The sequence below is a fragment of the Pogoniulus pusillus genome, chromosome 42, assembly GCF_015220805.1.
Source record: "Pogoniulus pusillus isolate bPogPus1 chromosome 42, bPogPus1.pri, whole genome shotgun sequence".
NCBI classification, from domain to species: domain Eukaryota; kingdom Metazoa; phylum Chordata; class Aves; order Piciformes; family Lybiidae; genus Pogoniulus; species Pogoniulus pusillus.
Window position 1 is genome coordinate 4,106,890 of NC_087305.1, and position 27,610 is coordinate 4,134,499.

General features: G+C 57.8%; 1 protein-coding gene across 1 annotated transcript; it reads left to right on the top strand.

The window, feature by feature from the left end:
- Positions 1-27,610, top strand: LOC135192450 (substance-P receptor-like). The gene is made up of 5 exons (XM_064175581.1): positions 1-473; positions 16,988-17,182; positions 23,443-23,593; positions 25,028-25,224; positions 27,109-27,610. Exons 1-5 carry the CDS (start codon positions 73-75, stop codon positions 27,398-27,400), a joined length of 1,236 nt encoding a protein of 411 aa, XP_064031651.1. The 5' UTR covers positions 1-72; the 3' UTR covers positions 27,401-27,610.

The window sequence follows — 27,610 nt, forward strand, 5'->3', positions numbered from 1 at the left end:
CCACCCCCTGCGCCCCCCGATCGTGCCGCAGCAGCCGTGCGCGGTGTGCCCGGGCGGGCTGCGGGCGGCTCGATGGATCCCTCCCTGCCGCCGGCAGCGGAGCCGGAGCCCCAATGGCTTCTCAACGCCTCCCTGAACGAGTCCTTCAGCAACCAGTTCGTGCAGCCTCCCTGGCAGGTGGCCCTGTGGGCTGTCGCCTACGCCCTCATCGTGGTGGTGTCGGTGGTGGGGAACGTGGTGGTGATGTGGATCATCCTGGCCCACAAGAGGATGCGCACAGTCACCAACTACTTCCTGGTGAACCTGGCGTTCGCCGAAGCCTCCATGTCCGCCTTCAACACGGTGGTGAACTTCACCTACGCCATCCACAACGAGTGGTATTATGGGCTGCTCTACTGCAAGTTCCACAACTTCTTCCCCATCGCCGCTGTCTTCGCCAGCATCTACTCCATGACTGCCATCGCCCTGGATAGGTGAGTCCCACAGCATCCATCCCCAGCCCCCAGCTCTGCCTGGATAGGTGAGTCCCACAGCATCCTGCCCCAGCTCTGCCTGGATAGGTGAGTCCCACAGCATCCATCCCCAGCCCCCAGCTCTGCCTGGATAGGTGAGTCCCTCGGCATCCTGCCCCAGCCTCCAGCCCCCAGCTCTGCCTGGATAGGTGAGTCCCACAGCATCCATCCCCAGCCTCCAGCCCCCAGCTCTGCCTGGATAGGTGAGTCCCACAGCATCCAGCCCCAGCCCCCAGCTCTGCCTGGATAGGTGAGTCCCACAGCATCCTGCCCCAGCCCCCTGCTCTGCCTGGATAGGTGAGTCCCTCAGCATTCTGTCCCAGCCCCCAGCTCTGCCTGGATAGGTGAGTCCCACAGCATCCTGCCCCAGCCCCCAGCTCTGCCTGGATAGGTGAGTCCCACAGCATCCTGCCCCAGCCCCCAGCTCTGCCTGGATAGGTGAGTCCCACAGCATCCTGCCCCAGCTCTGCCTGGATGGGTGAGTCCCACAGCATCCTGCCCCAGCTCTGCCTGGATGGGTGAGTCCCACAGCATCCTGCCCCAGACTCCAGCTCTGCCTGGATAGGTGAGTCCCACAGCATCCAGCCCCAGCCCCCAGCTCTGCCTGGGCAGGTGAATCCTTCAGCATCCAGCCCCCAGCCCCCAGCTCTGCCTGGATAGGTGAGTCCCACAGCATCCTGCCCCAGCCCCCAGCTCTGCCTGGATAGGTGAGTCCCACAGCATCCTGCCCCAGCCCCCAGCTCTGCCTGGATAGGTGAGTCCCACAGCATCTTGCCCTCAGCTCTACCTGGATAGGTGAGTCCCTCAGCATCCTGCCCCAGCCTCCAGCTCTACCTGGATAGGTGAGTCCCTCAGCATCCTGCCCCAGCCTCCAGCCCCCAGCTCTGCCTGGATAGGTGAGTCCCTCAGCATTCTGTCCCAGCCCCCAGCTCTGCCTGGACAGGTGAGTCCCTCAGCATCCAGCCCCAGCCTCCAGCTCCCAGCTCTGCCTGGATAGGTGAGTCTCACAGTATCCTGCCCCAGCTCTGCTTGGATAGGTGAGTCCCTCAGCATCCTGCCCCAGCTCCCAGCTCTGCCTGGATAGGTGAGTCCCACAGCATCCAGCCCCCAGCTCTGCCTGGATAGGTGAGTCCCACAGCATCCTGCCCCAGCTCTGCCTGGATAGGTGAGTCTCACAGTATCCTGCCCCAGCCCCCCACTCTTCCTCCACCCAGGCTCTGTGCTCAGGAGAGGACTCAAACAAAGCTTGCTTGGGTAAACCAGGGCTGGAGATGCCAAACAGTTCCCACCCTGGTTGGGGATGGCTTTGGGAATCCTTCCTCAGCTCTGTGAAAGGCTCGAGAAGAGGCTTTGTGACCCTCGTGTGTGTTGGTGGAATGGCTTGGGTGTGCTTCTGGGGCATCATCTGTGTTCATGGCACACCCTGGTGTGCTTCTGGGGCATCATCTGTGTTCATGGCACACCCTGGTGTGCTTCTGGGGCATCATATGTGTTGGTGGCACACCCTGGTGTGCTTCTGAGCATCATCTGTGTCCGTGGCACACCCTGGTGTGCTTCTGGGCATCATCTGTGTTGGTGGCACACCCTGGTGTGCTTCTGGGGCATCATCTGTGTTGGTGGCACACCCTGGTGTGCTTCTGGGCATCATCTGTGTTGGTGGCACACCCTGGTGTGCTTCTGGGCATCATCTGTGTTGGTGGAGTGCCTTGGTGTGTTCTGGGGTCTCACTGTCCTCCCCCTCCCAGCTCCCCTGCAGAGCCAACCCATCCCTCTGCCAACCTCCTCACCCAAACCCACGCTGGCTATTTAGCACCAAATGCCATCCCTCCCAGGACATCAAGCCCCTGCCCATGCCCAGCCTGCCCTCACCGTGCTGCAGGACCTGTTTCATTTCCTTGGTCCAGGCTGGGCACCATCTAAGGAGCCTTAGAGAGCAGCTGGAGCTCAGGCAGGCTTCGTGGCTTGGCAAGGGTCAGGTCCTGTGCTGGTGTCTGCCTTGCTTTGATTAGTGGGGGCCAAGGGGCAGAGGCAGCAGCAGAGATGCCTCTGGCTGGGCTGCTGCCAGCTGAGCTGAGTTGGTTTTCATTCCTCTGCCTGATCCCTGCTGGCACAGCCAGGTCCCACTGGTGTTCTGCCACCCAGCTCTTGGCAAGGTGTGTGGTGTGATGGCAGTGGGGACGCTGCCAGGGCTGAGGGACACAAAACAAGCCCAGGCAGAGCACTTCCAGCATGCAGCTCCCCTCTCTCCTCTCCTCCCCTGCCAGGAAATCTTCTCTTTGGTGGCATTTTCACCGCAGCTCTGGAGCTCAGCCCCAGGCTCTGGAGCTCAGCCCCAGGCTCTGGAGCTCACCCTCAGGCTCTGGAGCTCAGCCCCAGGCTCTGAAGCTCATCCTCAGGCTCCTGAGCTCACCCCCCAGGCTCTGGAGCTCATCCACAGGCTCTGGAGCTCATCCTCAGGCTCCTGAGCTCGCCCCCCAGGCTCTGGAGCTCAGCCCCAGGCTCTGAAGCTCATCCTCAGGCTCCTGAGCTCACCCCCCAGGCTCTGGAGCTCATCCACAGGCTCTGGAGATCATCCTCAGGCTCCTGAGCTCGCCCCCCAGGCTCTGGAGCTCCCCCCCAGGCTCTGGAGCAGCTTTGCTGTCCCTGCTCCGTGCAGGGCCTCTGGACAGCAGCAGATTTTCCCTCCCAGTGTAATTCCTGGAAGCAGCTGGGATCTGCAAGGCTCTTTATGGTCCTTCCCAGCAAGTAAAAGACGTTTTGGCTGTGGACAGAGGGATGGGGGGGGAGGGAGTGAGGTTTGCTTCGCTGTATGCCAGCACATTCTGAGCTGCTGCCTGAGCACTGCACAGGCTGGGCACTGGGGAGGGCATGGCTTAAGTGCTGGGGGCAGGTTTGGGCTCCTCACTCCAAGAAGGAGATTGAGGAGCTGGAGGTTTGCCTTGCTGTGTGCCAGCACATTCTGAGCTGCTGCCTGAGCACTGCACAGACTGGCACTGAGGTCTCCCTCTGAGGGACGGTCCTGCTGCCACAGATCCCAGCCTGGCAGCTTGGGGAGCACAGCCCAGGAGAGGAGATGCTCAGGGCAGAGTGGTTGGAAAGCTGCCTGGAAGAGAAAGGTCTGGGGTGGAGGTTGGCAGCAGCAGGAGATGAGCCAGGGGGTGCCCAGGTGGGCAGGAAGGGCATCAGCAGCCTGGCCTGGAGCAGCATAGGCAGGGTATGGATTGTACCCCTGGGCTGGGCACTGGGGAGGGCACAGACTGAGTGCTGGGGTCAGGTTTGGGCTCCTCACTCCAAGGAGGACATTGAGGAGCTGGAGCAGGCCCAGAGAAAGGCAAGAAAGGTGGGGAAGGGTCTGGAGAAGAGAGCTGGGGAGGAGCAGCTGAGGGAGCTGGGGAGAAGGAGGCTGAGGGGAGAGCTCCTGGGTCTGTAGAGCTGCCTGGGAGGAGGCTGCAGCCAGGTGGGGGTTGGGCTCTGCTGCCAAGGAACAAGAGCCAGGAGCAGAGGGAATGTCCTCAGGCTGCCCCAGGGCAGGTTTAGGTTGGAGATGAGAAGAAGCTTCTTGTCTGGAAGGGTTCTCAAAGCCTGGCCCAGGCTGCCCAGGGAGGTGGTGGAATCCTCACCCTTGGAGCTGCTTCACAGCTGCAGAGCTGCACTGCTGAGGGCCAGAGGTTAGCCTCAAGCCTTGGCAGAGCCAGAGAAGGGTTGGAGTGGATGATCCTGAAGGGCTTTCCCAACCCAGCTGATGCTGTGCTTGGATGACTCTGCCCTCTCCAGGCACCAAAAGCAGGCTCAGGTTTTATTTCTCTCTGGAGTGGCCACAAGATCCTTTCCCCTACACCCATCAGACACAGCTCAGTGCTCTCACACTGGATCTGGCAGCAGAATTGAGGCACTATGAGATCAAAAGAGGAGTGCCCCCAGCCTGCCTCTGCTGCTGCCCCTTGCTGGGGCTGGCTGCCAGCTGAGCATGCTTGGGAGCAGCAGGCAAAGCCCTTTGCAGCTCAGCATCTCTTACAGAGGTGTTCATTTCTCCACTGGTTGGATCCCAGCCCTTGCTCCACCAGCCCTGCACTAACCAGAAAAGCCAGGGCAAGGTGGAGGAGCAGGAAACAGAGAGCAGAAGCAGGACTGGGAGCCTGGGGTTGAATTTTCCTGGTTGGAGGGGGAAGGAATTGGCATTTCCAGCTTGCTCCTTGCATCTCCAAACCCTTCACAGGGGTTTGGCTCTCTTCTGGCTGGGCTGTCAAACCCCTGCCTGCCAGCTGGGCTCAAGCCTGCTGAGGTGGAACCAGGAGAAGCTGCAGCACAGAGCTTCCAGTTGCATTTCTTGCCCTCAGGTTTCCAGCCAGGTGGAAAATTGGGAAGCTGAAAGCAACAAAGTTCATTCCACCCTACCCCTCCTGGCCAGCAGCACAGTGCTGGTTAAACCCCCCCAAATACACACCCCCCACTCACAGGCACAGCAGCACCTGCCAAGCAGTGGAACCTGCCTCTGTTTTCCTGCCTCTGAGACCTGCCAATGGTCACTTAAAGAGATGAAATGCAGGAACTTACTGCAGCAATCCAAGCTAGGAGCAGCTGTGGAGCTGTTGGAGGGGAGCAGAGCCCTGCAGGGGGACCTGGCCAGGCTGCATGGGTGGGCAGAGGCCAAGGGGATGAGACTGAACAAGGCCAAGGGCAGGTTCTGCACTTTGGCCACAACAACCCCAAGCAGTGCTACAGGCTGGGCACAGAGTGGCTGAGAGCAGGCAGGCAGAGAGGGCCCTGGGGGTGCTGGCAGAGAGGAGCTGCAGAGGAGGCAGCAGTGCCCAGGTGGGCAGCAGAGCCAATGGCATCCTGGGCTGGCTCAGGAGCAGTGTGGGCAGCAGGACAAGGGAGCTGCTTCTGCCCCTGTGCTCAGCACTGCTCAGGCCACCCCTGCACTGCTGTGTCCAGTTCTGGGCTCCTCCATTGCAGAGAGATGCTGAGGTGCTGGAAGGTGCCCAGAGCAGGGCAGCAAGGCTGGGGAGGGGCCTGGAGCACAGCCCTGTGAGGAGAGGCTGAGGGAGCTGGGGGGGTGCAGCCTGCAGCAGAGGAGGCTCAGGGCAGAGCTGATTGCTGCCTGCAGCTGCCTGCAGGGAGGCTGTAGCCAGGTGGGGTTGGGCTCTGCTGCCAGGCAAGCAGCAACAGAAGCAGGGGCCAGAGGCTGAAGCTGTGGCAGGGCAGGTCTAGGCTGGCTGTGAGGAGGAAGTTGTTGTCAGAGAGAGTGATTGGCACTGGAATGGGCTGCCCAGGGAGGTGGTGCAGTGCCCATGGCTGGAGGTGTTGAAGCCAAGCCTGGCTGGGGCACTGAGTGCCATGGTCTGGTTGGTTGGGCAGGGCTGGGTGCTAGGTTGTGCTGGCTGAGCTTGAAGCTCTCTTCCAGCCTGCTTGGTTCTCTGATTCCATGATCTCCAGAGCTCCTTTCCCACCCTCCTCACGCTGGGATTTGGGAATTCTGTGCCAGTCAGTTGCAAACTGCCCCAGGGAGGACTCTGCACTAAACCTCCCTTTAGGAGGGGGAGAGGAAACCTTCGGGCAGCAAAGCACAGAGCACAAACTCCTCATCCTCTTGGTTACTCCTCCCATATCCAACCTGCTTAGTTCTATGCTTCTAGAGGCATCCAAAAGGGGAAAGAATCTCTCCTGGCAAGCAGCTTAAAAAGCTGAGTGGGACCAAGCAGAGCAAACACCTAACTGGAGAGCAGCAGGACCAGGTAGGCTCAGCCAAACTCCATTGCAGCCAGGACAGAGCTGAAATCAAACCTGACTGCTGATGCTCAGCAAAAAAACCTCCACCCCAGCCCAAGCCAAGGAAAGCAGAATGAAATGTGCCTGCCCTCAGCCAGAGCTGAGCAGTTGGCTGCAGAGTCTGAAGGCTCAGAGGAGCCTCAGCTTGCAGATTGCTCTCCTAAATCATCTCAGCCTTCGCCTTTCAGCAGGCAGCTGCCGGAAGATCCTGGCTGGAGGATGAAAGGCTCAGCACAGTCGTTGGGAGAGCAGAGTGGGGAAGCAGTTTTTGAGTGTCCCTGTGGCTCCAGGGTGGTTTTGTGTTGTTGGCAGGGGCTGGGTTTGTGAAAGAGACACCAAAAAGGGAGGAAAGAGAGGGAGGTTGTGCCTGAAGCTCAACCATTTGCTCTTCCATCAGGAACTGTGTTCAGTTTGGGGCTCCCCAGGTGAAGAGGGACAGGAACTGCTGGAGAGAGTCCAAGGGAGGGCTGTGAGGATGAGGAGGGGAGTGGAGCAGTGCCTGGGGAGGAGAGGCTGAGGGCCCTGGGGCTGCTTAGGCTGCAGAAGAGAAGACTGAGAGGGGATTGAATCAATGTTTGGAACTGGTCAGGAGGGGGGGACAGGCTCTGCTCACTGCTGCCTGGGACAGGAGCAGCAGCAGTGGATGGAAGCTGCAGCACAGGAGGTTGCAGCTCAGCACAAGGGCAACTTCTTGGCTGGAAGGGTCCCAGAGCCTGGCACAGGCTGCCCAGAGAGGTTGTGGAGTCTCCTTGTGTGGAGCCTTCCCAGGCCTGTCTGGATGTGTTCTGTGTGCCCTGAGCTGGGTTGTGTGGCCCTGCTGTGGCAGGGGGATTGGACTCTGATCTCTTCGGGTCCCTTCTAATCCCTGCCATCCTCTGAGCTGTGATTCAGCAGACACCTCCAGGAGGGAGTCACCTTTTGCCTTGGGTCACCTCCTTTTGCCTTGGGTCACCTCCTTTTGCCTTGGGACATCTCCTTTTGCCTTGGGTCATCTCCTTTTGCCTTGGGACACCTCCTTTTGCCTTGGGACATCTCCTTTTGCCTTGGGACACCTCCTTTTGCCTTGGGTCACCTCCTTTTGCCTTGGGACATCTCCTTTTGCCTTGGGACATCTCCTTTTGCCTTGGGACACCTCCTTTTGCCTTGGGTCATCTCCTTTTGTCTTGGGTCATCTCCTTTTGCCTTGGGTCATCTCCTTATGCCTTGGGTCATCTCCTTTTGCCTTGAGTCACCTCCTTTTGCCCTGGGGACCTTTCCACCTTGTGGTCAACATTGTGGCTAAGCCTCCCAGGGTGTCAAAGGGCAGAAGTCTGGGGGAGGGGACACACAACTCCAGTGCCAGCCATGCAAGAAGCCCTGGTCCTGTTCTCACCCCCACTCCTGTGAGCCTTTGAGCCTGATTCAAGCTGGGCAGAACCAAAAAAAAGAAAGAGCCCATTAAAAAACAAATGAGCCCAAACCTGAGCCTCCCTCCCCAAAAGAGCAAAGGGTTAAGCCTAGAGCCAGGGCTGTGCTGAACAACAATGGCAGGAAAAGCAGGAGCCAAGGCTGGCAGCTGGTAAGGGCTGCTCAGGAAGAGCCAAGCTGCTGCTCCTCAGCATCCTGCAGAAGCTTTGGCACCACAGCATCCACCACGACCTTGCTTTGGGGGCCTTCTGGTGCCTCACATTTCCCTTCCCAGCCCTCCCTCTGGATTCATTCACTTGCAAGAGAGAGACAATCCCAGAGGATTCCCAGGAAAAGCAAGAGGTGGAGATGGTGGTGGTGAGGCCAGGCTGGTTTGCAGCTACCCTCAAAGGGTAAAAAGCCCAGCTCTGGCCTGCAGGGGCATGGAGCATCCTTAGATGAGCTGTGGACACCTCCTGCCTCCTTGGGAGCTGGAGTCCGTTCTGAGCATCAGCACTCAGCCAAAGCAGCAAAGTGCAGGTGGAGGAATGAGGGAGAAGGCAGAAATGCAGCCAGAGGGGAAGGTCCTGCAGTGCCTGCAGAGGCAGGGGAAAGTCAGCTCTGATCTCCAAAGGTTAGGAGAGCAAAGGTGAAAGCAGCACAGAGGAGCAAAGCCCAACGAGAAGAGGCAAGCAGAGAGCCCTGGGAGGAGAGCCCAACCCCCACCTGGCTGCAGCCTCCTCCCAGGCAGCTCTACAGACCCAGGAGGTCTCTCCTCAGCCTCCTTCTCCCCAGCTCCCTCAGCTGCTCCTCCCCAGCTCTCTTCTCCAGACCCTTCCCCACCTTTCTTGCCCTTCTCTGGGCCTGCTCCAGCTCCTCAATGTCCTCCTTGGAGTGAGGAGCCCAAACCTGACCCCAGCACTCAGTCTGTGCCCTCCCCAGTGCCCAGCCCAGGGGCACAATCCCTGCTCTGCTCCTGCTGCTCCAGGCCAGGCTGCTGCTGCCCTTCCTGCCCACCTGGGCACCCTCTGGCTCATCTCCAGCTGTTGCCAACCACCACCCCCAGATCTTTCCTTCCCCACTGGGCACTTTCCAACCACTCTGCCCCCAGCCTGGAACCATCCTGGGGTTGTTGTGAGCCAAGGGCAGGACCCAGCTCTTGGCCTCATTCAACCTCATCCCATTGGCACATCCCTGCAGCCTGCCCAGCTCCCTCTGCAGATCCTCCACCCCCTCCAGCAGCTCAACTCTGCCACCCAGCTTGGTGTCACCTGCAGAGCCTCTGTCCCCTCTTCCAGACCATTTGATGGAGCTATTCCAGAGCCCTGGTCCCAGTACCAAGCCCTGAGCACCACCTCTGCTGCCCAGGTCCCTGCTACCTCTTCATATTCCCATTTCACTCCCAAATGATTGATCCAATTAAATGCCTCAGGAGGCAGCAATTTCCTCCCAAGAGCTGCAAGGAGGTGATGGTGAGGAGGAGAAGGGGGGGAAAATAAACACACACACCCCCCCTCATTGTTCCTTCACCACAGCAGCTCTCAAAGCTGCTCAAGCTGCAGCCAAGCCCAGCTCATGGCTCCCCAATTCCCTCTTTAATTGCAGCCCACAAAATAAACCCCCCTCAAGCCTGGAGAATTATTTAGTGCTCTGCAAGCTTGAAACCTCAGGTTGGCCACAGCACATTTGCCAGCTCAGCCACCCTTGTGCTGTCCCTCAGAGGCAATTACAGCAGAGAGAAAGCCTCTGGAGAGGACAAATTGCATCAGTGCACAGACAGATTAATTAGTCCTTTACACTCTTTAATGCAGCACCAGAGAGGTTGAGGGGTTGGGGTTTGGGTCTGGTTGGTTTTTTATTGTCAGCTTGGCTTAATGGACTCTTGGAGGGTTTGCAGAGCAGGAGATGATCTGCTTGGGTAAGCTTGGGGCTGCTGAGCTGTAATTTGGATGATGGATGAGGAAGGAGGATGTGAAAGGAGGAGCTGAAAGCAGGGCAAGGGCAGGGGTTTGCCCTCTGGGGGAGCAACAACATCCTGCAGCAGGACAGCTGAGGAGGGACCTGCTGGGGAGCAGCTGCAAGGAGAAGGAGCTGGCAGTGCTGGGGGCAGGAAGGTGCCCAGGAGCCAGCAATGTGCCCTGGTGGCCAAGCAGGCTCCAGTGGTGTCCTGGGGGGCATGGAGAAGAGTGTGGGCAGCAGGGCAAGGGAGGGTCTGGTGCCCTCTGCTCTGCCCACAGCTTCAGTGCTGGGTCCAGGTCTGTGCTGCCCAGGGGCAGAGGGACAGGGAAGGGCTGCAGAGAGTCCAGGGCAGGCTGGGCAGATGCTGAGGGGCCTGGAGCAGCTCTGGCAGCAGCAAAGGCTGAGCCCTGGGGCTGAGAGCCTGCAGGAGAGCAGCCCCAGAGGGCATCTGAGCAGTGCTGAGCAAGAGCTGAAGGAGCTGTGGGGGGCAAAAGGATGGGGCCAGGTTGAGGGAGGTAACCTCAGGGAGGTTGTGATGCCCAGTGGCAGGCTAAGGGGCAAAGGGCACAGAGTGGAGCCCAGGAGGTTGGATGTGAAGAGGAGGAGAAAGTTGTTTGTTGTGAGGGTGCTGAGGCCTGGAGCAGGCTGCCCAGAGAGGCTGTGGAGCCTCCTTGTGTGCAGAGCTGCCAACCCCCCCTGGGCACTGTGCTGCTGGGCAAGCTGCTGGGGGTGCCCTGCTGGGGCAGGGGGCGCTCAGCCTGGGCTGCTCTCCAGAGCTCCCTTCCCACCCCCTCCAGGCTGGGATTTGGGGGGTTCTGTGAAAGGAGCTTGGCCCTCAGGGCAGCAGCCTCATGCCCTGAGCAGTCACTCAAGCAGCTTTCTGCAACCCCAAGGCATCGAGAATCACTGCACAGAGCTGAGCACTCAGCATGGAGCTGGCCTGAAGCATTGATTGGGGCTGCAAAGGAGGGGAGGGGAAGATGGAGGAATGAAGCTCACTCCCGAGGGCTGCTTTATGCCTGGAGCTGGCCTGCAGCACAGCTTTGGGCTGCAAAGGAGAGGAGGTGAGGATGGAGGAGTGAAGCTCACTCCTGAGGGCTGCTTTATGCCTGCAGCTGGCCTGCAGCACAGCTTTGGGCTGCAAAGGAGAGGAGGTGAGGATGGAGGAGTGAAGCTCACTCCCAAGGGCTGCTTTATGCCTGGAGCTGGCCTGCAGCACAGCTTTGGGCTGCAAAGGAGAGGAGGTGAGGATGGAGGAGTGAAGCTCACTCCTGAGGGCTGCTTTATGCTCCTGCTCCCAGCAGCAGCCTGGGGATGAGTTGGAATCAATCCTCCCCACCCCCTCCCCAGCCCTCCCTAGGTAGGAATTCAGCCTGTCAAAGCATCCAGGAGCTTTGGTCTCCTCCCTTCCCTTTCAGGGCTGACATCCCCATGGCAATGAAGGCAGAACTCAGGGGAATTAGTGACAGTTTGGTGGCTGCCAGATGCAGGAGGCTCAGGTTTTAGAAGAGCTTTCAGTGCCCATCTGCCAGCTGGGTGCTGGCACAAAGCACTGCAGGAGTCTGAGAGGCTGTGCTGGGAGGGTTTGGGCTCTTTGGTGACTTCCTTCATTGGGTTCTTAAGTTATTCTTGGTTCTGCAGTGGTTCAGTGGGAACCACCTCTGAACTAACTGCCCCAGGGCCCATGGGGCACCAGCTCTGCATTCTGCCTGGGTTCTGTTCTCCTCCTGCACTCTCCAGCTCCAAATCAGGGCCAGGGTTCAAATCCTGGGGTTGGTTCTGGGCCACTCCTTCCAATGGGTCCTGCTCTTAGCTCACAGCAAAACCAAGAGAACTCCAGGCTGGGAAGTGCCCAGTGGGAAAGGGACCTGGAGGTGGTAGTAGCTGGAGATGAGCCAGGGGGTGCCCAGGTGGGCAAGAAGGGCAGCAGCAGCCTGGCCTGGAGCAGCAATGGTGTGGGCAGAGCTTGTGCCATGGGCTTGGTGCTGGGACCAGGGTTCTGGAATAGCTTCATTGGGAAGAGGGGACAGAGGCTCCTGCAGCCAGCCTGCAGGTGACACCAAGCTAGGAGCAGCTGTGGAGCTGTTGGAGGGGAGCAGAGCCCTGCAGGGGGACCTGGCCAGGCTGCATGGGTGGGCAGATGCCAAGGGGATGAGACTGAACAAGGCCAAGAGCAGGTTCTGCACTTTGGCCACAGCAACCCCAAGCAGCTCCAGGCTGGGGCCAGAGTGGCTGAGAGCAGGCAGGCAGAGAGGGCCCTGGGGGTGCTGGCAGAGAGGAGCTGCAGAGGAGGCAGCAGTGCCCAGGTGGGCAGCAGAGCCAATGGCATCCTGGGCTGGCTCAGGAGCAGTGTGGGCAGCAGGACAAGGGAGCTGCTTCTGCCCCTGTGCTCAGCACTGCTCAGGCCACCCCTGCAGTGCTGTGTCCAGTTCTGGGCTCCTCCACTGCAGAGAGATGCTGAGGTGCTGGAAGGTGCCCAGAGCAGGGCAGCAAGGCTGGGGAGGGGCCTGGAGCACAGCCCTGTGAGGAGAGGCTGAGGGAGCTGGGGGGGTGCAGCCTGCAGCAGAGGAGGCTCAGGGCAGAGCTGATTGCTGCCTGCAGCTGCCTGCAGGGAGGCTGTAGCCAGCTGGGGTTGGGCTCTGCTGCCAGGCAGGCAGGGACAGAAGAAGGGGCCAGAGGCTGAAGCTGTGTCAGGGCAGGTTGAGGCTGGCTGTGAGGAGGAAGTTGTTGTCAGAGAGAGTGATTGGCACTGGAATGGGCTGCCCAGGGAGGTGGTGCAGTGCCCATGGCTGGAGGTGTTGGTGCCAAGGCTGGCTGGGGCACTGAGTGCCATGGTCTGGTTGGTTGGGCAGGGCTGGGGGCTAGGCTGGGCTGGGTGAGCTTGGAGCTCTCTGCCAGCCTGCTTGGCTCTCTGATTCCATGATCTCCAGAGCTCCTTTCCCACCCTCCTCACGCTGGGATTTGGGAATTCAGTGCCAGTCAGTTGCAAACTGCCCCAGGGAGGACTCTGCACTAAACCTCCCTTTAGGAGGGGGAGAGGAAACCTTCGGGCAGCAAAGCACAGAGCACAAACTCCTCATCCTCTTGGTTACTCCTCCTACATCTTCACATCCTTATTGCTTAAGGAAGCAGTTGAAGGGAACCCAGGGATAAAAAGAGGCTTCAGCAATCCCAACTGTTGCCTGCAGCTCCTCTCCAGAGGGGTTGGAAGCTGCTTAAGTGCTCTGTGTGCAGGCAGGCTCCGGATCTCCAGATGCAATTAGGAGATGGCTACACTGCCTCCGAGGCCAGGTCTAATCACCCAACTGCCTGGAGCTCCCCTGCCACGAGGTTGGACTCCAAATGCTCTTTGCATTGTCATGGTAACCCCCAAACACCAGCAGATGCTCCAGCAGCAGCAGCCACAGGCTTGGCCAAGCTCAGCCGCCGGCGTCTGGAGTCAGGCTGGGGGCACCAGAGCCAAGCTCCTGCTACAGGGAGGCAGTGAAAGCAATCAAGGTGCTGGGAAAGGTGTCAGGGAAGGGCAGCTCTGTGGAATTGGGTCTGTCCTGCAGGGAACCTGAGTGTGGTTTGCATGCAGAAGCAGTGGGGGGCATCAAGGAGAGTGTGGGCAGCAGGGCAAGGGAGGGTCTGGTGCCCTCTGCTCTGCCCACAGCTGCAGTGCTGGGTCCAGGTCTGTGCTGCCCAGGGGCAGAGGGACAGGGAAGGGCTGCAGAGAGTCCAGGGCAGGCTGGGCAGATGCTGAGGGGCCTGGAGCAGCTCTGGCAGCAGCAAAGGCTGAGCCCTGGGGCTGAGAGCCTGCAGGAGAGCAGCCCCAGAGGGCATCTGAGCAGTGCTGAGCAAGAGCTGAAGGAGCTGTGGGGGGCAAGAGGCTGGGGCCAGGCTCTGCTGAGTGGTGCCCAGTGCCAGGCCAAGGGGCAGTGGGCACAGAGTGGACCCCAGGAGGTTGGATGTGAAGAGGAGGAGAAAGTTGTTTGTGGTGAGGGTGCTGAGGCCTGGAGCAGGCTGCCCAGAGAGGCTGTGGAGCCTCCTTGTGTGCAGAGCTGCCAACCCCCCCTGGGCACTGTGCTGCTGGGCAAGCTGCTGGGGGTGCCCTGCTGGGGCAGGGGGGGCTCTGCCTGGCTGCTCTCCAGAGCTCCCTTCCCACCCTCTCCATGCTGACATTTGGGGATTTCTTGCCTCCTGACATCCCCCCCCCCCCAAACTATCCCACTCTGACCCCTGTAACAAAGCCCACTCAGACCTCAGTCGGTTCAGCAAAGCTCCCTGAGGGGCTCCAGCACCACCAAGAGCTTGAAGGATGAGGAAGGGGAGAGAAGTCTCTGTGTGGCCTCAGGAATCTAATCAGTGTCCAAGCAGGGGGAAATGAGAAATGTAGATGCAGAAAGCAGGAGACCTTGAGGCAGCTTCAGCCACTGCCTCAGCTCCTCCTGAGCAGCTTCATCTGCAGGCTGCAAGCAGCTGCTGCAGGGATAACGATCAGGGGCTTCAGGTGGATTTTCAGCTGCAGGGAACTGATAAGGTTTGGTCTCTTGAGGCAGAGGCAAAGCTGCCAGGGACACCTCCTGCTCAGTTTGATCTTTATCTCTCCCTCTTTACTTCTGCCAAGTGGTCAGCCAAAAAATGCCACACAAAGTGTTTGGCATCTAAGAGAAAGGCAAAAAGGTCTCTGTTTGGTGAAGGTCTCAGCAGGGCAGAGCAGAGGGGCAGGAGAACCTCCCTTGCCCTGCTGCCCACACTCTTCTCCATGCCACTCAGGACAGCACTGGAGCCTGCTCAGCCACCAGGGCACATTGCTGGCTCCTGGGCACCTTCCTGCCCCCAGCACTGCCAGCTCCTTCTCCTTGCAGCTGCTCCCCAGCAGGTCCCTCCTCACCTATCCTGCTGCAGGAGGTTGTTGCTGCCCAGGTTTAGGACCCTGCCCTTGCCCTGCTTGAACTCCCTGAGCTTCCTCTCCCCCAGCTCTGCAGCCTGGGCAGGGCTCACTGGATGCCAGCACAGCCTGAAGGGCTCTCAGCACTCCTCCCAGTTTGGCACCATCAGAAACTGCCTGAGGGTCCCTTCTGTCCTTACATCCAAAGAGGAGCAGCTGAGGGGGCTGGGGGTGTCCAGGTTGGAGAAGAGGAGGCTGAGAGGAGACCTCATTGCTCTCTACAGCTCCCTGAAGGGAGGCTGCAGCCAGGTGTGAGTTGCTGCCTTCTCCCCAGCATCAGGTGATGGAACAAGAGGAGATGGCCTCAGGTTGGTGCAACCTGGGCTGGTGGGAGGTGGCAGGGGGCTGGAACTGGATGATTCCTGGAATGGTTTGTGGTGGAAGGGAGGTTGAAGATCTTCCCCATGAGGGTGGTGAGAGCCTGGAATGGGTTGCCCAGGGAGGTGGTGGAAGCCTTATCCCTGGAGGTGTTTCAGGCCAGGCTGGATGAGGCTGTGGCCAGCCCTGCTCTAGTGTGAGGTGTCCCTGCCCATGGCAGGGGAGGTTGGAACTGGCTGCTCCTTGTGGTCCCCTCCAACCTTGATGGATTCTTTGGTTCTGTGATTTAATGATTCTGTGGTTTAATGATTTAATGATTCTGTGGTTTAATGATTTAATGATTCTGTGATGTAATGATTTAATGATTCTATTATTTTCTGATTCTATAGTTCTCTGATCCTATGATTTATTGATCCTATGAATGAATGATTGCATGATTCAATGACTTCATGATTGGATGATTCAATGATTCTAGGGTTGAATAATTCAATGAGTCAATGATTCCATGATTCTATGATGCAATGAGTCTAGGATTGAGTAAGTTAATGAGTCAATGTGTCAATGATTCTATGATTCAGTGTTTCAGTGATTCAATGACTTAGTGATTCTATGAGTCTATGATTCAATGGTTCAATGTTTCATTGGTTCAATGATTCAATGGTTCAATGTTTCATTGGTTCAATGATTCAATGATTCAATGTTCCAATGATTCAATGACTTAATGATTCTATGATCCAATGTTTCATTGGTTCAATGATCCAATGGTTCATTGATTCAATGGTTCAATGGTTCATTGATTCAATGGTTCAATGATTCAATGACTTAATGATTCTATGATCCAATGTTTCATTGGTTCAATGGTTCAATGATTCAATGGTTCATTGATTCAATGGCTCAATGGTTCATTGATTCAATGGTTCAATGGTTCAATGATCCAATGGTTCATTGATTCAATGGTTCAATGGTTCATTGATTCAATGGTTCAATGGTTCAATGATTCAATGACTTAATGATTCTATGATCCAATGTTTCATTGATTCAATGGTTCAATGGTTCAATGGTTCATTGGTTCAATGATTCCATGGTTCAATGACTCAATGATTCCATGGTTCAATGTTTCAATGATTCAATGACTTCATGATTCTATGATTCAATGTTTCATTGATTCAATGATTCTATGATTCAGTGATTCCATGATTTAATGATTCAGTGGTTCAATGATTCCACGATTCCATGGTTCAATGATTCAATGACTCAATGATTCCATGATTCCATGGTTCAATGGTTCAATGATTCCATGGTTCAATGATTCCATGGTTCAATGATTCAATGACCCAATGATTCCATGACTCAATGATTCCATGACTCAATGATTCCATGACTCAATGATTCAATGTTTCAATGATTCCATGACTCAATGATTCCATGACTCAATGATTCAATGTTTCAATGATTCCATGGTTCAATGATTCCATGGTTCAATGACTCAATGATTCCATGATTCCATGGTTCAATGTTTCAATGATTCCATGGTTCAATGATTCAATGACTCAATGATTCCATGATTCCATGATTCAATGTTTCAACAATTCCATGGTTCAATGTTTCAATGATTCCATGGTTCAATGATTCCATGGTTCAATGATTCAATGACTCAATGATTCCATGACTCAATGATTCCATGACTCAATGATTCAATGTTTCAATGATTCCATGGTTCAATGATTCCATGGTTCAATGACTCAATGATTCCATGACTCAATGGTTCAATGTTTCAATGATTCCATGATTCAATGATTCCATGATTCCATGGTTCCATGATTCAATAATTCCATGGTTCAATGATTCCATGACTCAATGATTCCATGGTTCAATGATTCCATGATTCCATGATTCCATGATTCCATGCTTCCATGATTCCACGCTTCAATGATTCAGTGATGATTCCACAATTCAATGATTCCATCACCTACTTCCAACCCCCTGCCACAGGCAGGGACACCTCCCACCAGCCCTTTAACCTCCCTTCCAACCCAACCCAGCCTACAAAACCAACTCCAAAGGCTACTTTCCAGCCTTGACTTCTCCCTCTCCTTCCCCCCCTGGGCAGGTACATGGCAATCATCCACCCGCTGCGCCCTCGCCTCTCAGCCACCGCCACCAAGGTGGTCATTGGAGTCATCTGGCTCCTGGCATTCCTGCTGGCCTTTCCCCAGGGATACTACTCGGTGATGGAGGAGCTGCCAGGCCGCCTGGTGTGTCTGGTGGAGTGGCCAGAGCATGGCACCAACCTCTATGGCAAAATGTGAGTGGAAGTGGGCAGTGGGGGCAGGGGCAGCCTGTGGATACAGCACCCCAAGGAGTCCAAGGGGAGAGGGAGAGGAAGGATGCTTTGGGGTAGGGACTCTTTTCCCTGAGCACCTGAGGGGCAGGGTTGTGTTGCTGATGGGGGGTGGGGGCAAATCTCCATGCCTGGCAGAGGGCAGCAGATGAAGGTTAAGGAAGGGGAGGTTGTGCTGCTCCTGGTCAAAAGGCTGCTCCAAGACACCAAAGCTCTCTGTGCTGCTTGGGTGTTCACTCTTGAGAGGAACAAATCCACTTGAGAGCTGTTCTGCCCAGGCTGCATGGATGTGCCAAGGCCAAAGGGATGAGGTGCACCAAGGCCAAGGGCTGGGTCCTGCTTTTGGCTCACAACAATCCCAGGAGGGCTCCAGGCTGGAAAGTGCCCAGTGGGAAAGGCTTGGTACTGGGACCAGGGCTCTGGAATAGCTCCATCAAATGGTCTGGAAGAGGGGACAGAGGCTCTGCAGGTGACACCAAGCTGGGTGGCAGAGTTGAGCTGCTGGAGGGGGTGGAGGATCTGCAGAGGGAGCTGGGCAGGCTGCAGGGATGTGCCAATGGGATGAGGTTGAATGAGGCCAAGAGCTGGGTCCTGCCCTTGGCTCATAACAACCCCAGGAAGGCTCCAGGCTGGGGGCAGAGTGGTTGGAAATTGCCCAGTGGGGAAGGAAGCTGAGGGTGGTGGTTGGCAGCAGCTGGAGATGAGCCAGGGGGTGCCCAGGTGGGCAAGGAGGGCAGCAGCAGCCTGGCCTGGAGCAGCAATGATGGTAGGCAGCAGGAGCAGGGCAGGGATTGTCCCCCCAGGCTGGGCACTGGAGAGGGCACAGCTTGGGCACTGGGGTCAGGTTTGGGCTCCTCACTCCAAGAAGGACATTGAGGAGCTGGAGCAGGGCCAGGGAAGGGCAAGAAAGGTGGGGAAGGGTCTGGAGAAGAGAGCTGGGGAGGAGCAGCTGAGGGAGCTGGGGAGAAGGAGGCTGAGGGGAGAGCTTCTGGGTCTGTAGAGCTGCCTGAGAGGAGGCTGCAGCCAGGTGGGGTTGGGCTCTGCTGCCAAGGAACAAGAGCCAGGAGCAGAGGGAATGTCCTCAGGCTGCCCCAGGGCAGGTTTAGGTTGGACATCAGAAGAAACCTTTTGGCTGGAAGGGTTCTCAAAGGCTGTCCCAGGCTGCCCAGGGTGGGTGGTGGAGTCCTCATGTCTGGATGTGGTGCTGAGGGAGGTGGTGCAGAGGCAGTGGCTCAGCAGCAGGGCTGGGACTGTGAGCTCCAGGGGAGTGCTTGGGGCTGGCTGATCTCCAAGGTCACTTCCACCCTCAGCACCTCCAGAATTCTATGGATTTATGATTCCAGAATAAGAAATGATTTGGGATCCCCCAAGTCCATCTGCTGCAGAACTCACTCAGCTGATCCAAACCCAAGCTCCAAAGCCAATCTCTGTGGCCTCAGCTGAGGCTGGAAGGCAATGACTGAGCTGGGGGAGGACTCAGCTGGAATCTTCTTTGCCCTTCTCATTAAGGTGCTGACTAACAAGACCTGGCATTTCCAAAGGGCCTGGGCAACCCCCTGCTGGCCCTTGCCAGCTCAGCTCTCCTCTCTGGCTTGCTCTTTGAAGTGATGCAGTCAGTTAAATGTCATCTTGGGAAGTGCAAAACAACAGATGGAGAAGCAACAAAAGAGCATTTGACATCTTCAAACCCGAGGAGAGAATCAATAGGGGCTGGGAAATTGTTGCTGCAGCCAAAGGAGGGCACAGAGAAGGTGATCAAAGCCAACCTGAGCATGGGCAAAGGCTGGCTGGAAGACAAAGGAGATGAGTTTGCCTGTCAGCAGGGAGGGGTTGGGTGCAAAGAGCTGAGTGGCATCAATCAAGAGGTTCAATAAGGTCCTGCAGCTGGGTCAGGGCAGTGCCAAGCACAAATCCAGGCTGGCTGAGGATTGGATTGGGAGCAGCCCTGCAGAGAAGGATTTGGGGAGTGCTGGTGGGGGAGAAGCTGGGCAGGAGCCAGTGATGAGTGCTGGCAGCACAGAAGGCCAAGGGCAGCCTGGGCTGCAGCCAAAGCAGTGTGGGCAGAGATGGAGAGGATCCTGCCCCTCTGCTCTGCTCTGCTCTGCTCTGCTCTGGGGTGACCTCACCTGTGGGGATGGATCCCAATACAAACAGAACCTGGAGCTGCTGGAGAGGGTCCAGAGGGTCAAGATGAGCAGAGGGTTGCAGAACCTCCCCTGTAGGGACAGGCTGAGAGAGTTGGGGGTGATCAGCCTGGAGAAAAGAAGGCTCCAGGGAGACCTCAGAGCAGCCTTCCAGTGCCTGGAGGGGCTGCAGGAGCTGTTGGTGTGGAAGAGGAAGCTCAGCCTGGGGTTCATCTCTGCTGGTGCTGAGCAGTGTAGGGTGGAGCATGCTGGAATCACAGCATGGTTTGGTTGGAAGAGACCTCAAAGGTCATCAAGTCAAGATCATGAACCCAGCACTGCCCCAGGGCAGCACCAACCATGGCCTCAGCACCACAGCTCTCAAACCCCTCCAGGCATGGGGACTCCACCACTGCCTCTAGGCAGCCTGGCACAGGCCTGGACAACCCTCAAGGGGCAGAAATTGTTCCTCATGGCCAACCTGAACCTGCCCTGGGGCAGAGTGAGGCCATTTCCTCTTGTCCTGTCCCTTGCTCCTTGGCAGAAGAGTCCAACCCCCACCTGGCTCCAAGCTCCATTCAGGCAGCTGCAGAGATCCAGGAGGTCTCCCTTCAGCCTCCTCTTCTCCCTCTGCTCTGCAAACCTGACCTCAGCTTCCACCAGGACACTGCTGCCAGCCCTAAATAGCTGCCCCAAGGCCACAAAGAGCAGGGGAGGGAGGTTGACAGTGCCCCAACCACCTGTCCCTGCTGTTATTTTGGGGCAGGAAAAATCTCATCCTGGGCTCTGCAAGAGGCTTTCCGTGGTTGGGAGAGACCCTGCTGAGCTGGGAAGTTATTTTCAGCCCCCCCAACCCCCAAATTGTCTGGGGGTTTGGATGTTTCAAAGCTTGGAGCCAGGTGGGGGTTGGAGAAGAGGGCTGGGGAGATGCTGCTGAGGGAGCTGGGGAGAAGGAGGCTGAGGGGAGAACTTTTGGGTCTCTACAGCTGCCTGAGAGGAGGCTGCAGCCAGGTAGGGGTTGGGCTCTTGTGCCAGGTTGCTCCAGAGGGGGTTTAGCTTGGGTGTTAGAAGAAACTTCTTCACTGAAAGGGTCGTCCCAGGCTGCCCAAGGAGATGATGGAGTCCCCATCCCTGGAGGTGTGCAAGAAACCTGTGCCCATGGCACATTGGGACAGGGTCTGGTGGCCATGGTGGGGTTGGGTTGCTGGTTGGACTGGATGGTCTCAGAGGGCTTCTCCAACCCAAACAGTTCTATGGTTCCATTATCTTGGTTATGGTCCTCAAAGGTCACTCTTGTGCCTGGTCCTCAGAGCTCCACCCTGTGCATGGTCCTCAGAGCTCCATCCTCAGAGCTCCATCCTGAGCATGGTACTCAGAGCTCCATCCTGTGCATGGTCCTCAGAGCTCCATCCTCAGAGCTCCACCCTGTGCCTGGTCCTCAGAGCTCCATCCTGTGCCTGGTCCTCAGAGCTCCATCCTCAGAGCTCCATCCTGTGCATGGTCCTCAGAGCTCCATCCTCAGAGCTCCATCCTGTGCATGGTCCTCAGAGCTCCATCCTCAGAGCTCCACCCTGTGCCTGGTCCTCAGAGCTCCATCCTGTGCCTGGTCCTCAGAGCTCCATCCTCAGAGCTCCATCCTGTGCATGGTCCTCAGAGCTCCATCCTCAGAGCTCCACCCTGTGCCTGGTCCTCAGAGCTCCATCCTCAGAGCTCCATCCTGTGCATGGTCCTCAGAGCTCCATCCTCAGAGCTCCACCCTGTGCCTGGTCCTCAGAGCTCCATCCTGTGCCTGGTCCTCAGAGCTCCACCCTGTGCATGCTCCCTGATGCTCCATCTCCTTTGGGGCATTTCTGCTGCTCTCTCAGCTGCCTGCAGCAGCTTCCAGGCCCCACTTTACGTTGGGCAACCACAACAAGACCTGCGTGGTGGAGCCAGAGGGACGCCTCTTTAATTGGCCAAATAGAAAACAGCTCCACCAAAGCCCAGCCCAAATGTGATTAGTGCTGGGCCAAAAGGGGCCCAAATGAGATTGCAGGTAGAGACCAGGGAGGAGGCTGCGTGGGGAGCACAGGGCTGAGGCCAGCACTGGTCCCTCGGGGACCTGATTCATTCATTCCACACTGGAGATGTGATTCAATCACAGCTCCCCCGGAGGACAGGAGAGCTGCAGGGCCTGGAGTGCCTGCAGCAGAGGCAGCAGCACCTTGCCTGCAGCTGGGCACAAGTCCCAAAACCACAGGCAGAGCCCCAAGAAGATGCTGGAAGGAAATTCCCTGCAGAGCACAGCTCTGCTGGGCAGCAGGGCAGGCTGCTGGGGCAGTGCCTGGGCACTGCTTGGTGATGGCAGGGGTCAGGAGGGGTTTGCTGGGTGCCCTGTGCCCAATCCTGGCAAGGAGGCTCTGGAGTCCTCAGCACAGCACAGGCAGGGACTTGTTGGAGGTCACAGCAGTGCTGGCAGGGCTGGAAGGGCACTGCTGGGAGGTCAGGCTGGGAGAGGTGGAGGTGTTCAGCCTGGAGAAGGCTCCAGAGAGACCTTCTGGTGGCTTTGCAGTGCTTAAAGGCTGAGCAGAAAGGTGGGGACAGAGTTTTGAGCAGGGTCTGTTGGGGCAGGACAAGGAGGGGATGGTTTGAACTCAAAGAGGCAGATTCAGAGTGGAGAGAAGGAGGAAAGTTTTGATGCTGAGGGTGCTGAGAGCCTGTGCCAGGCTGCCCAGAGCTGCCCCATGCCTGGCACCACTGCAGGTCAGGTCGTGTGGGGCTGTGAGCAACTTGCTCTGGTTGGGATTGGCCCTGCTGGCTGCAGGGTGGGGTGGGGGGGGTGGGGGGATTGGACAGGATGACTTTGAAAGGTTCCTTCCAACCTAAACCAGTCTGGAATTCCATGATCCTGTGACCTGGCAGCCAGCTGGATGCCAAAAGGCTGGCAGCAGAGGCTTGGAAAAGCCTGGCATGAAGGCAGTGCCATCTGGCTGCCCTCCAGGAGGAAACTGTGACTTCATCAGCCACGAGGAGCAGCTCAGAGCTGCCCATTTACTGCCTTCAGCTGCTACCGAGGTGACACTTGGGGGCTCATGAACCCCACAGGTGCCAACTGCATCCCACAGCTGCCTACTTCATCCCACTCCTACCTACTGCCTACTGCATCCCACAGCTGCCTACTGCCTACTGCATCCCACATCTGCCAGCTGCATCCCACAGCTGCCTACTGCATCCCACAGCTGCCAGCTGCATCCCACAGCTGCCTACTGCATCCTGCATCCCACAGCTGCCAGCTGCATCCCACAGCTGCCAAACCATAGAGTGGGAGAGGTTGGAAGGGACCTCCATAGATCATCCAGTCCAAGCTGCTGCCAAAGCAGAGGCAGCCAGGGCAGGGCACACAGGAACACATCCAGGTGGGGCTTGAAAGTCTCCACACAAGGAGACTCCACAGCCTCTCTGGGCAGCCTGCTCCAGGCCTCCAGCACCCTCACAACAAACAACTTTCTCCTCCTCTTCAGATGCCAACCTCCTGCCTGGCATCTGTGCCTACTGCCCCTTGACCTGGCACTGGGCACCACTCAGCAGAGCCTGGCCCCAGCCTCTTGCCCCCCCACTGCTCCTTCAGGTCTTGCTCAGCACTGCTCAGATGCCCTCTGGAGCTGTTGGGGGCAAGAGGCTGGGGCCAGGCTCTGCTGAGTGGTGCCCAGTGCCAGGCCAAGGGGCAAAGGGCACAGAGTGGAGCCCAGGAGGTTGGATGTGAAGAGGAGGAGAAAGTTGTTTGTTGTGAGGGTGCTGAGGCCTGGAGCAGGCTGCCCAGAGAGGCTGTGGAGCCTCCTTGTGTGCAGAGCTGCCAACCCCCCCTGGGCACTGTGCTGCTGGGCAAGCTGCTGGGGGTGCCCTGCTGGGGCAAGGTGGGCTCAGCCTGGGCTGCTCTCCAGAGCTCCCTTCCCACCCCCACCACTCTCTGACTGCCAGCCCAGGCTGTGCAGGGAAGGGGTTGGCAGGCACTGTGCCAGCTTCTCTTTGTGCCAGGGAAGGACTTTGCCTTCAAGCTCTGTCTGCAGGACAGATCAGGGTAGGGAGAGGCCAAGCTCAATGTGCACCATTTTTTTTCTCTAGGTACCACTTCTGCATGACCATCCTGATCTACTTCTTGCCTCTGCTGGTGATTGGCTGTGCCTACACTGTGGTTGGCATCACCCTCTGGGCAAGTGAGATACCAGGAGACTCCTCTGACCGCTACCACGAGCAGGTCTCGGCTAAGCGGAAGGTGAGGAGCTCCAAGCAGGCTTAGGAGCCAGAATTCCTGGTCCAGTCCCTACCAGCCACAGCCAAAATCACTTTGCTGGGGGTGGGAACAGGGCCAGGGCTTGCTGCATGGCTGGCAGGGGAGCTGTGTCCCCCCAGAGTCCTGCCCTTTGCCAACCTGTGAGGCTTAGCCACGATGTCAGCCACGTGGAGGTGAGGTCCCCAAGGCAAAAGGAGGTGACCCAAGGCAGAAGGAGGTGACCCAAGGCAGAAGGAGGTGACCCAAGGCAAAAGGTGACCCAAGGCAGAAGGAGGTGACCCAAGGCAAAAGGTGACCCAAGGCAGAAGGAGGTGACCCAAGGCAGAAGGAGGTGACCCAAGGCAAAAGGTGACCCCCCCCTGGAGGTGTCTGCTGAATCACAGCTCAGAGGATGTCAGGGGTTGAAAAGGACCCAAAGAGCTCATCCAGTCCAAGCCCCCTGCCACAGCAGGACCACACAATCAGCTCAGGGCACACAGAACACATCCAGACAGGCCTGGGAAGGCTCCACACAAGGAGACTCCACAACCTCTCTGGGCAGCCTGTGCCAGGCTCTGGGACCCTTCCAGCCAAGAAGTTGCCCTTGTGCTGAGCTGCAACCTCCTGTGCTGCAGCTTCCATCCACTGCTGCTGCTCCTGTCCCAGGCAGCAGTGAGCAGAGCCTGTCCCCCCCTCCTGACCCCCAGCCCTCAGAGAGTTCCAGACATTGATTCAATCCCCTCTCAGTCTTCTCTTCTGCAGCCTAAGCAGCCCCAGGGCCCTCAGCCTCTCCTCCCCAGGCAGTGCTCCACTCCCCTCCTCATCCTCACAGCCCTCCCTTGGGCTCCCTCCAGCAGTTCCTGTCCCTCTTCACCTGGGGAGCCCCAAACTGAAGGCAGCTCTCAAGAGGAGGTCTCCTCAGGGCAGAGCAGAGGCAGAGGAGAACCTCCCTGGCTCTGCTGGACACACTCTGCTCAGTGCCCCCCAGGACCCCATTGGCCTCTTGGCCCCCAGGGCACATTGCTGTGCCAGGGATGCTCTCCCCCAGCACTCCCAGCTCCCTCTGCTTGGGGCTGCTCTCCAGCAGTCACCTCCCAGCCTGTGCTGCTGCAGTTTATTCTCCCTCCCCAGGTGCAGGACTCTGCTCTTGTCCTTCTTGAGCCTCATTTGGTTCCTCTGTGCCCAGCTCTGTGTCTCCAGCTCCCTGTGCCCAGCTCTGTCTCTCCAGCTCCCTGTGCCCAGCTCTGTCTCTCCAGCTCCCTGTGCCCTGCTCTGTGTCTCCAGCTCCCTGTGCCCAGCTCTGTCTCTCCAGCTCCCTGTGCCCAGCTCTGTCTCTCCAGCTCTCTCTGGATGCCCTCACAGCCTGCAGCTGTCTCAGCCAAGCTTCCCAACTTTTGATGATGACTTTTGCCTCCTTGCTCTCTGCTCTGCCCACAGGTGGTGAAGATGATGATCATTGTGGTGTGCACCTTTGCCCTGTGCTGGCTTCCCTACCACATCTACTTCACCCTGCAGTACTTCCACCCTGAGTGGTACCTGCAGAAGTTCATCCAGCAGGTCTACCTGGCTGTCATGTGGCTGGCCATGAGCTCCACCATGTACAACCCAATCATCTACTGCTGCCTCAATGACAGGTGTGGGCCTGGAGCCTCTTCTGCTGCCAACAGCTGGCTGGCAATGGCCAAAGCTGTGGAGGTTTGGTGCTGAGGGCCATGGTTCAGTGGTGCTCTGGCAAGTGCTGGGTGAAGGGTTGGACTCAATGGGCTCAAAGGTCTCTTCCAGCAGAAGTGGTTCCATGATAGGGAGGGAGGGATGGAAGTGGAGGCAGAGAGAGGTGTGATGGAGGTGGAGGTGGAGGCAGAGAGAGGTGTGATGGAAGTGGAGGCAGAGAGAGGTGTGAGGGAGGTGGAGGTGGAGGCAGAGAGAGGTGTGATGGAAGTGGAGGCAGAGAGAGGTGTGATGGAAGTGGAGGCAGAGAGAGGTGTGAGGGAGGTGGAGGTGGAGGCAGAGAGAGGTGTGATTGAAGTGGAGGCAGAGAGAGGTGTGATGGAAGTGGAGGCAGAGAGAGGTGTGATGGAAGTGGAGGCAGAGAGAGGTGTGAGGGAGGTGGAGGTGGAGGCAGAGAGAGGTGTGATTGAAGTGGAGGCAGAGAGAGGTGTGAGGGAGGTGGAGGCAGAGAGGTGTGAGGGAGGTGGAGGTGGAGGCAGAGAGAGGTGTGAGGGAGGTGGAGGCAGAGGTAGGTGTGAGGGAGGTGGAGGTGGAGGCAGAGAGAGGTGTGATGGAAGTGGAGGCAGAGAGAGGTGTGATGGAGGAGAGCAGAGGTGGAGACCTCTTCCAGGGTGGGTCTGGTCCATCCCTGCCAGGAGTTTCTTCCAGCAGATGTAGGAACTCAAATGATATAACAGCACCTAAAGAAGTCTCTCCTGTGGGGTTCTGGCCAAGAAGGCTGCAGTGGTGTCCTGGGGGGCATGGAGAAGAGTGTGGGCAGCAGGGTGAAGGAGGTTCTCCTCCCTCCCTCCTCTGCCCTAGTGAGGCCACAGCTGCAGTGCTGGGTCCAGGTCTGTGCTGCCCAGGGGCAGAGGGACAGGGAAGGGCTGCAGAGAGTCCAGGGCAGGCTGGGAAGATGCTGAGGGGCCTGGAGCAGCTCTGGCAGCAGCAAAGGCTGAGCCCTGGGGCTGAGAGCCTGCAGGAGAGCAGCCCCAGAGGGCATCTGAGCAGTGCTGAGCAAGAGCTGAAGGAGCTGTGGGGGGCAGGAGGCTGGGGCCAGGCTCTGCTGAGTGGTGCCCAGTGCCAGGGATTTGCTGATTCCATGATCTGAGGGCAGGGATCAAAACGTTTCTGACTCCTATATTCAAGGCCAGGTTGGATGAGACCTTGAGCAGCCTGAGCTGGTGTGAGGTGTCCCTGCCCATGGCAAGGTGTGTGTGGGGGGGTTGGAACTAAATGAGCTTGAAGGTCCCTTCCAACCCACCCCAGCCCACTCTGTGCTTTATCAGTGGCCTCTCCCCTCCCCCAACAGTCTGTTGCTGCAGTTGGACACCACTGACCTCCACCTCCCACTCCTAGCAAGGTCCTAGCAAGGTTTTAGTGTGAGGAAGAGGAGGCTGAGGGCAGAGCTCACTGCTGCCTACAGCTACCTGAAGGGACACAGTGCAGAGGCTGCTGCTGGGCTCTGCTCACAGGTGACTGGGGACAGAACAAGGGGAAATGGCCTCAAACTGAGGCTGGGGAGGTTCAGATTGGACATTAGGAAGAAGTTTGTCGTGGAGGCAGTGGCAGGGACTGGGATGAGCTGCCCAGGGAGGTGCTGGAGTCCCCCACCCCTGGATGTGGTGCTTAGGGCTATGGCTTAAGGCGAAGCTTGCAGAGCAGGGTCCTAGGTTGGACTTGGTGCACCTAAGGAGCTTTTCCCACCTGCATGTTTCTGTCATTCTGAGATTCCTTTCCCCAGCCTCACCTCCCTCACTGCTGCTTTTTCCCCCCCTCTCTCCCACCCTCCCCTCTCTTCCCCCTCCCAGGTTTCGGGTGGGCTTCAAGCAAGCCTTTCGGTGGTGCCCATTCATCCCTGCTGGTGACTATGAGGGGCTGGAAATGAAGTCAGCCAAGTCCCTGCAGACCCAGAGCAGCATGTACAAGGTCAGCAGGATAGAGACCACTGTGTGCTCGGCTCTGGGCACGGCTGAAGAGGAGCTGGAGGAAGGCAGCAGAGCCAAACGCCTCTCCCTGGACATGACTTCCAACGGCTCCTCCCGCAGCGACTCCAAGACAGTCTCGGAGAGCTTCAGCTTCTACTCCAACACCCTCAGCTAAGAGGCTTCCTGGGCTTCCAGCAGCTGCTGCCCAGGGGTGCCAGCTTCCCCTCTCCTCAGTGGGACCAGAGAATCAGGCAGGGCTGGAAGGGAGCACAAGGAGCAGGCAGTGCCAACCCCTGCCATGCCCAGGGACACCCTACCCTGGAGCAGGCTGCACACAGCCTCAGCCAGCCTGGCCTCAAACACCTCCAGCCATGGGGCCTCAACC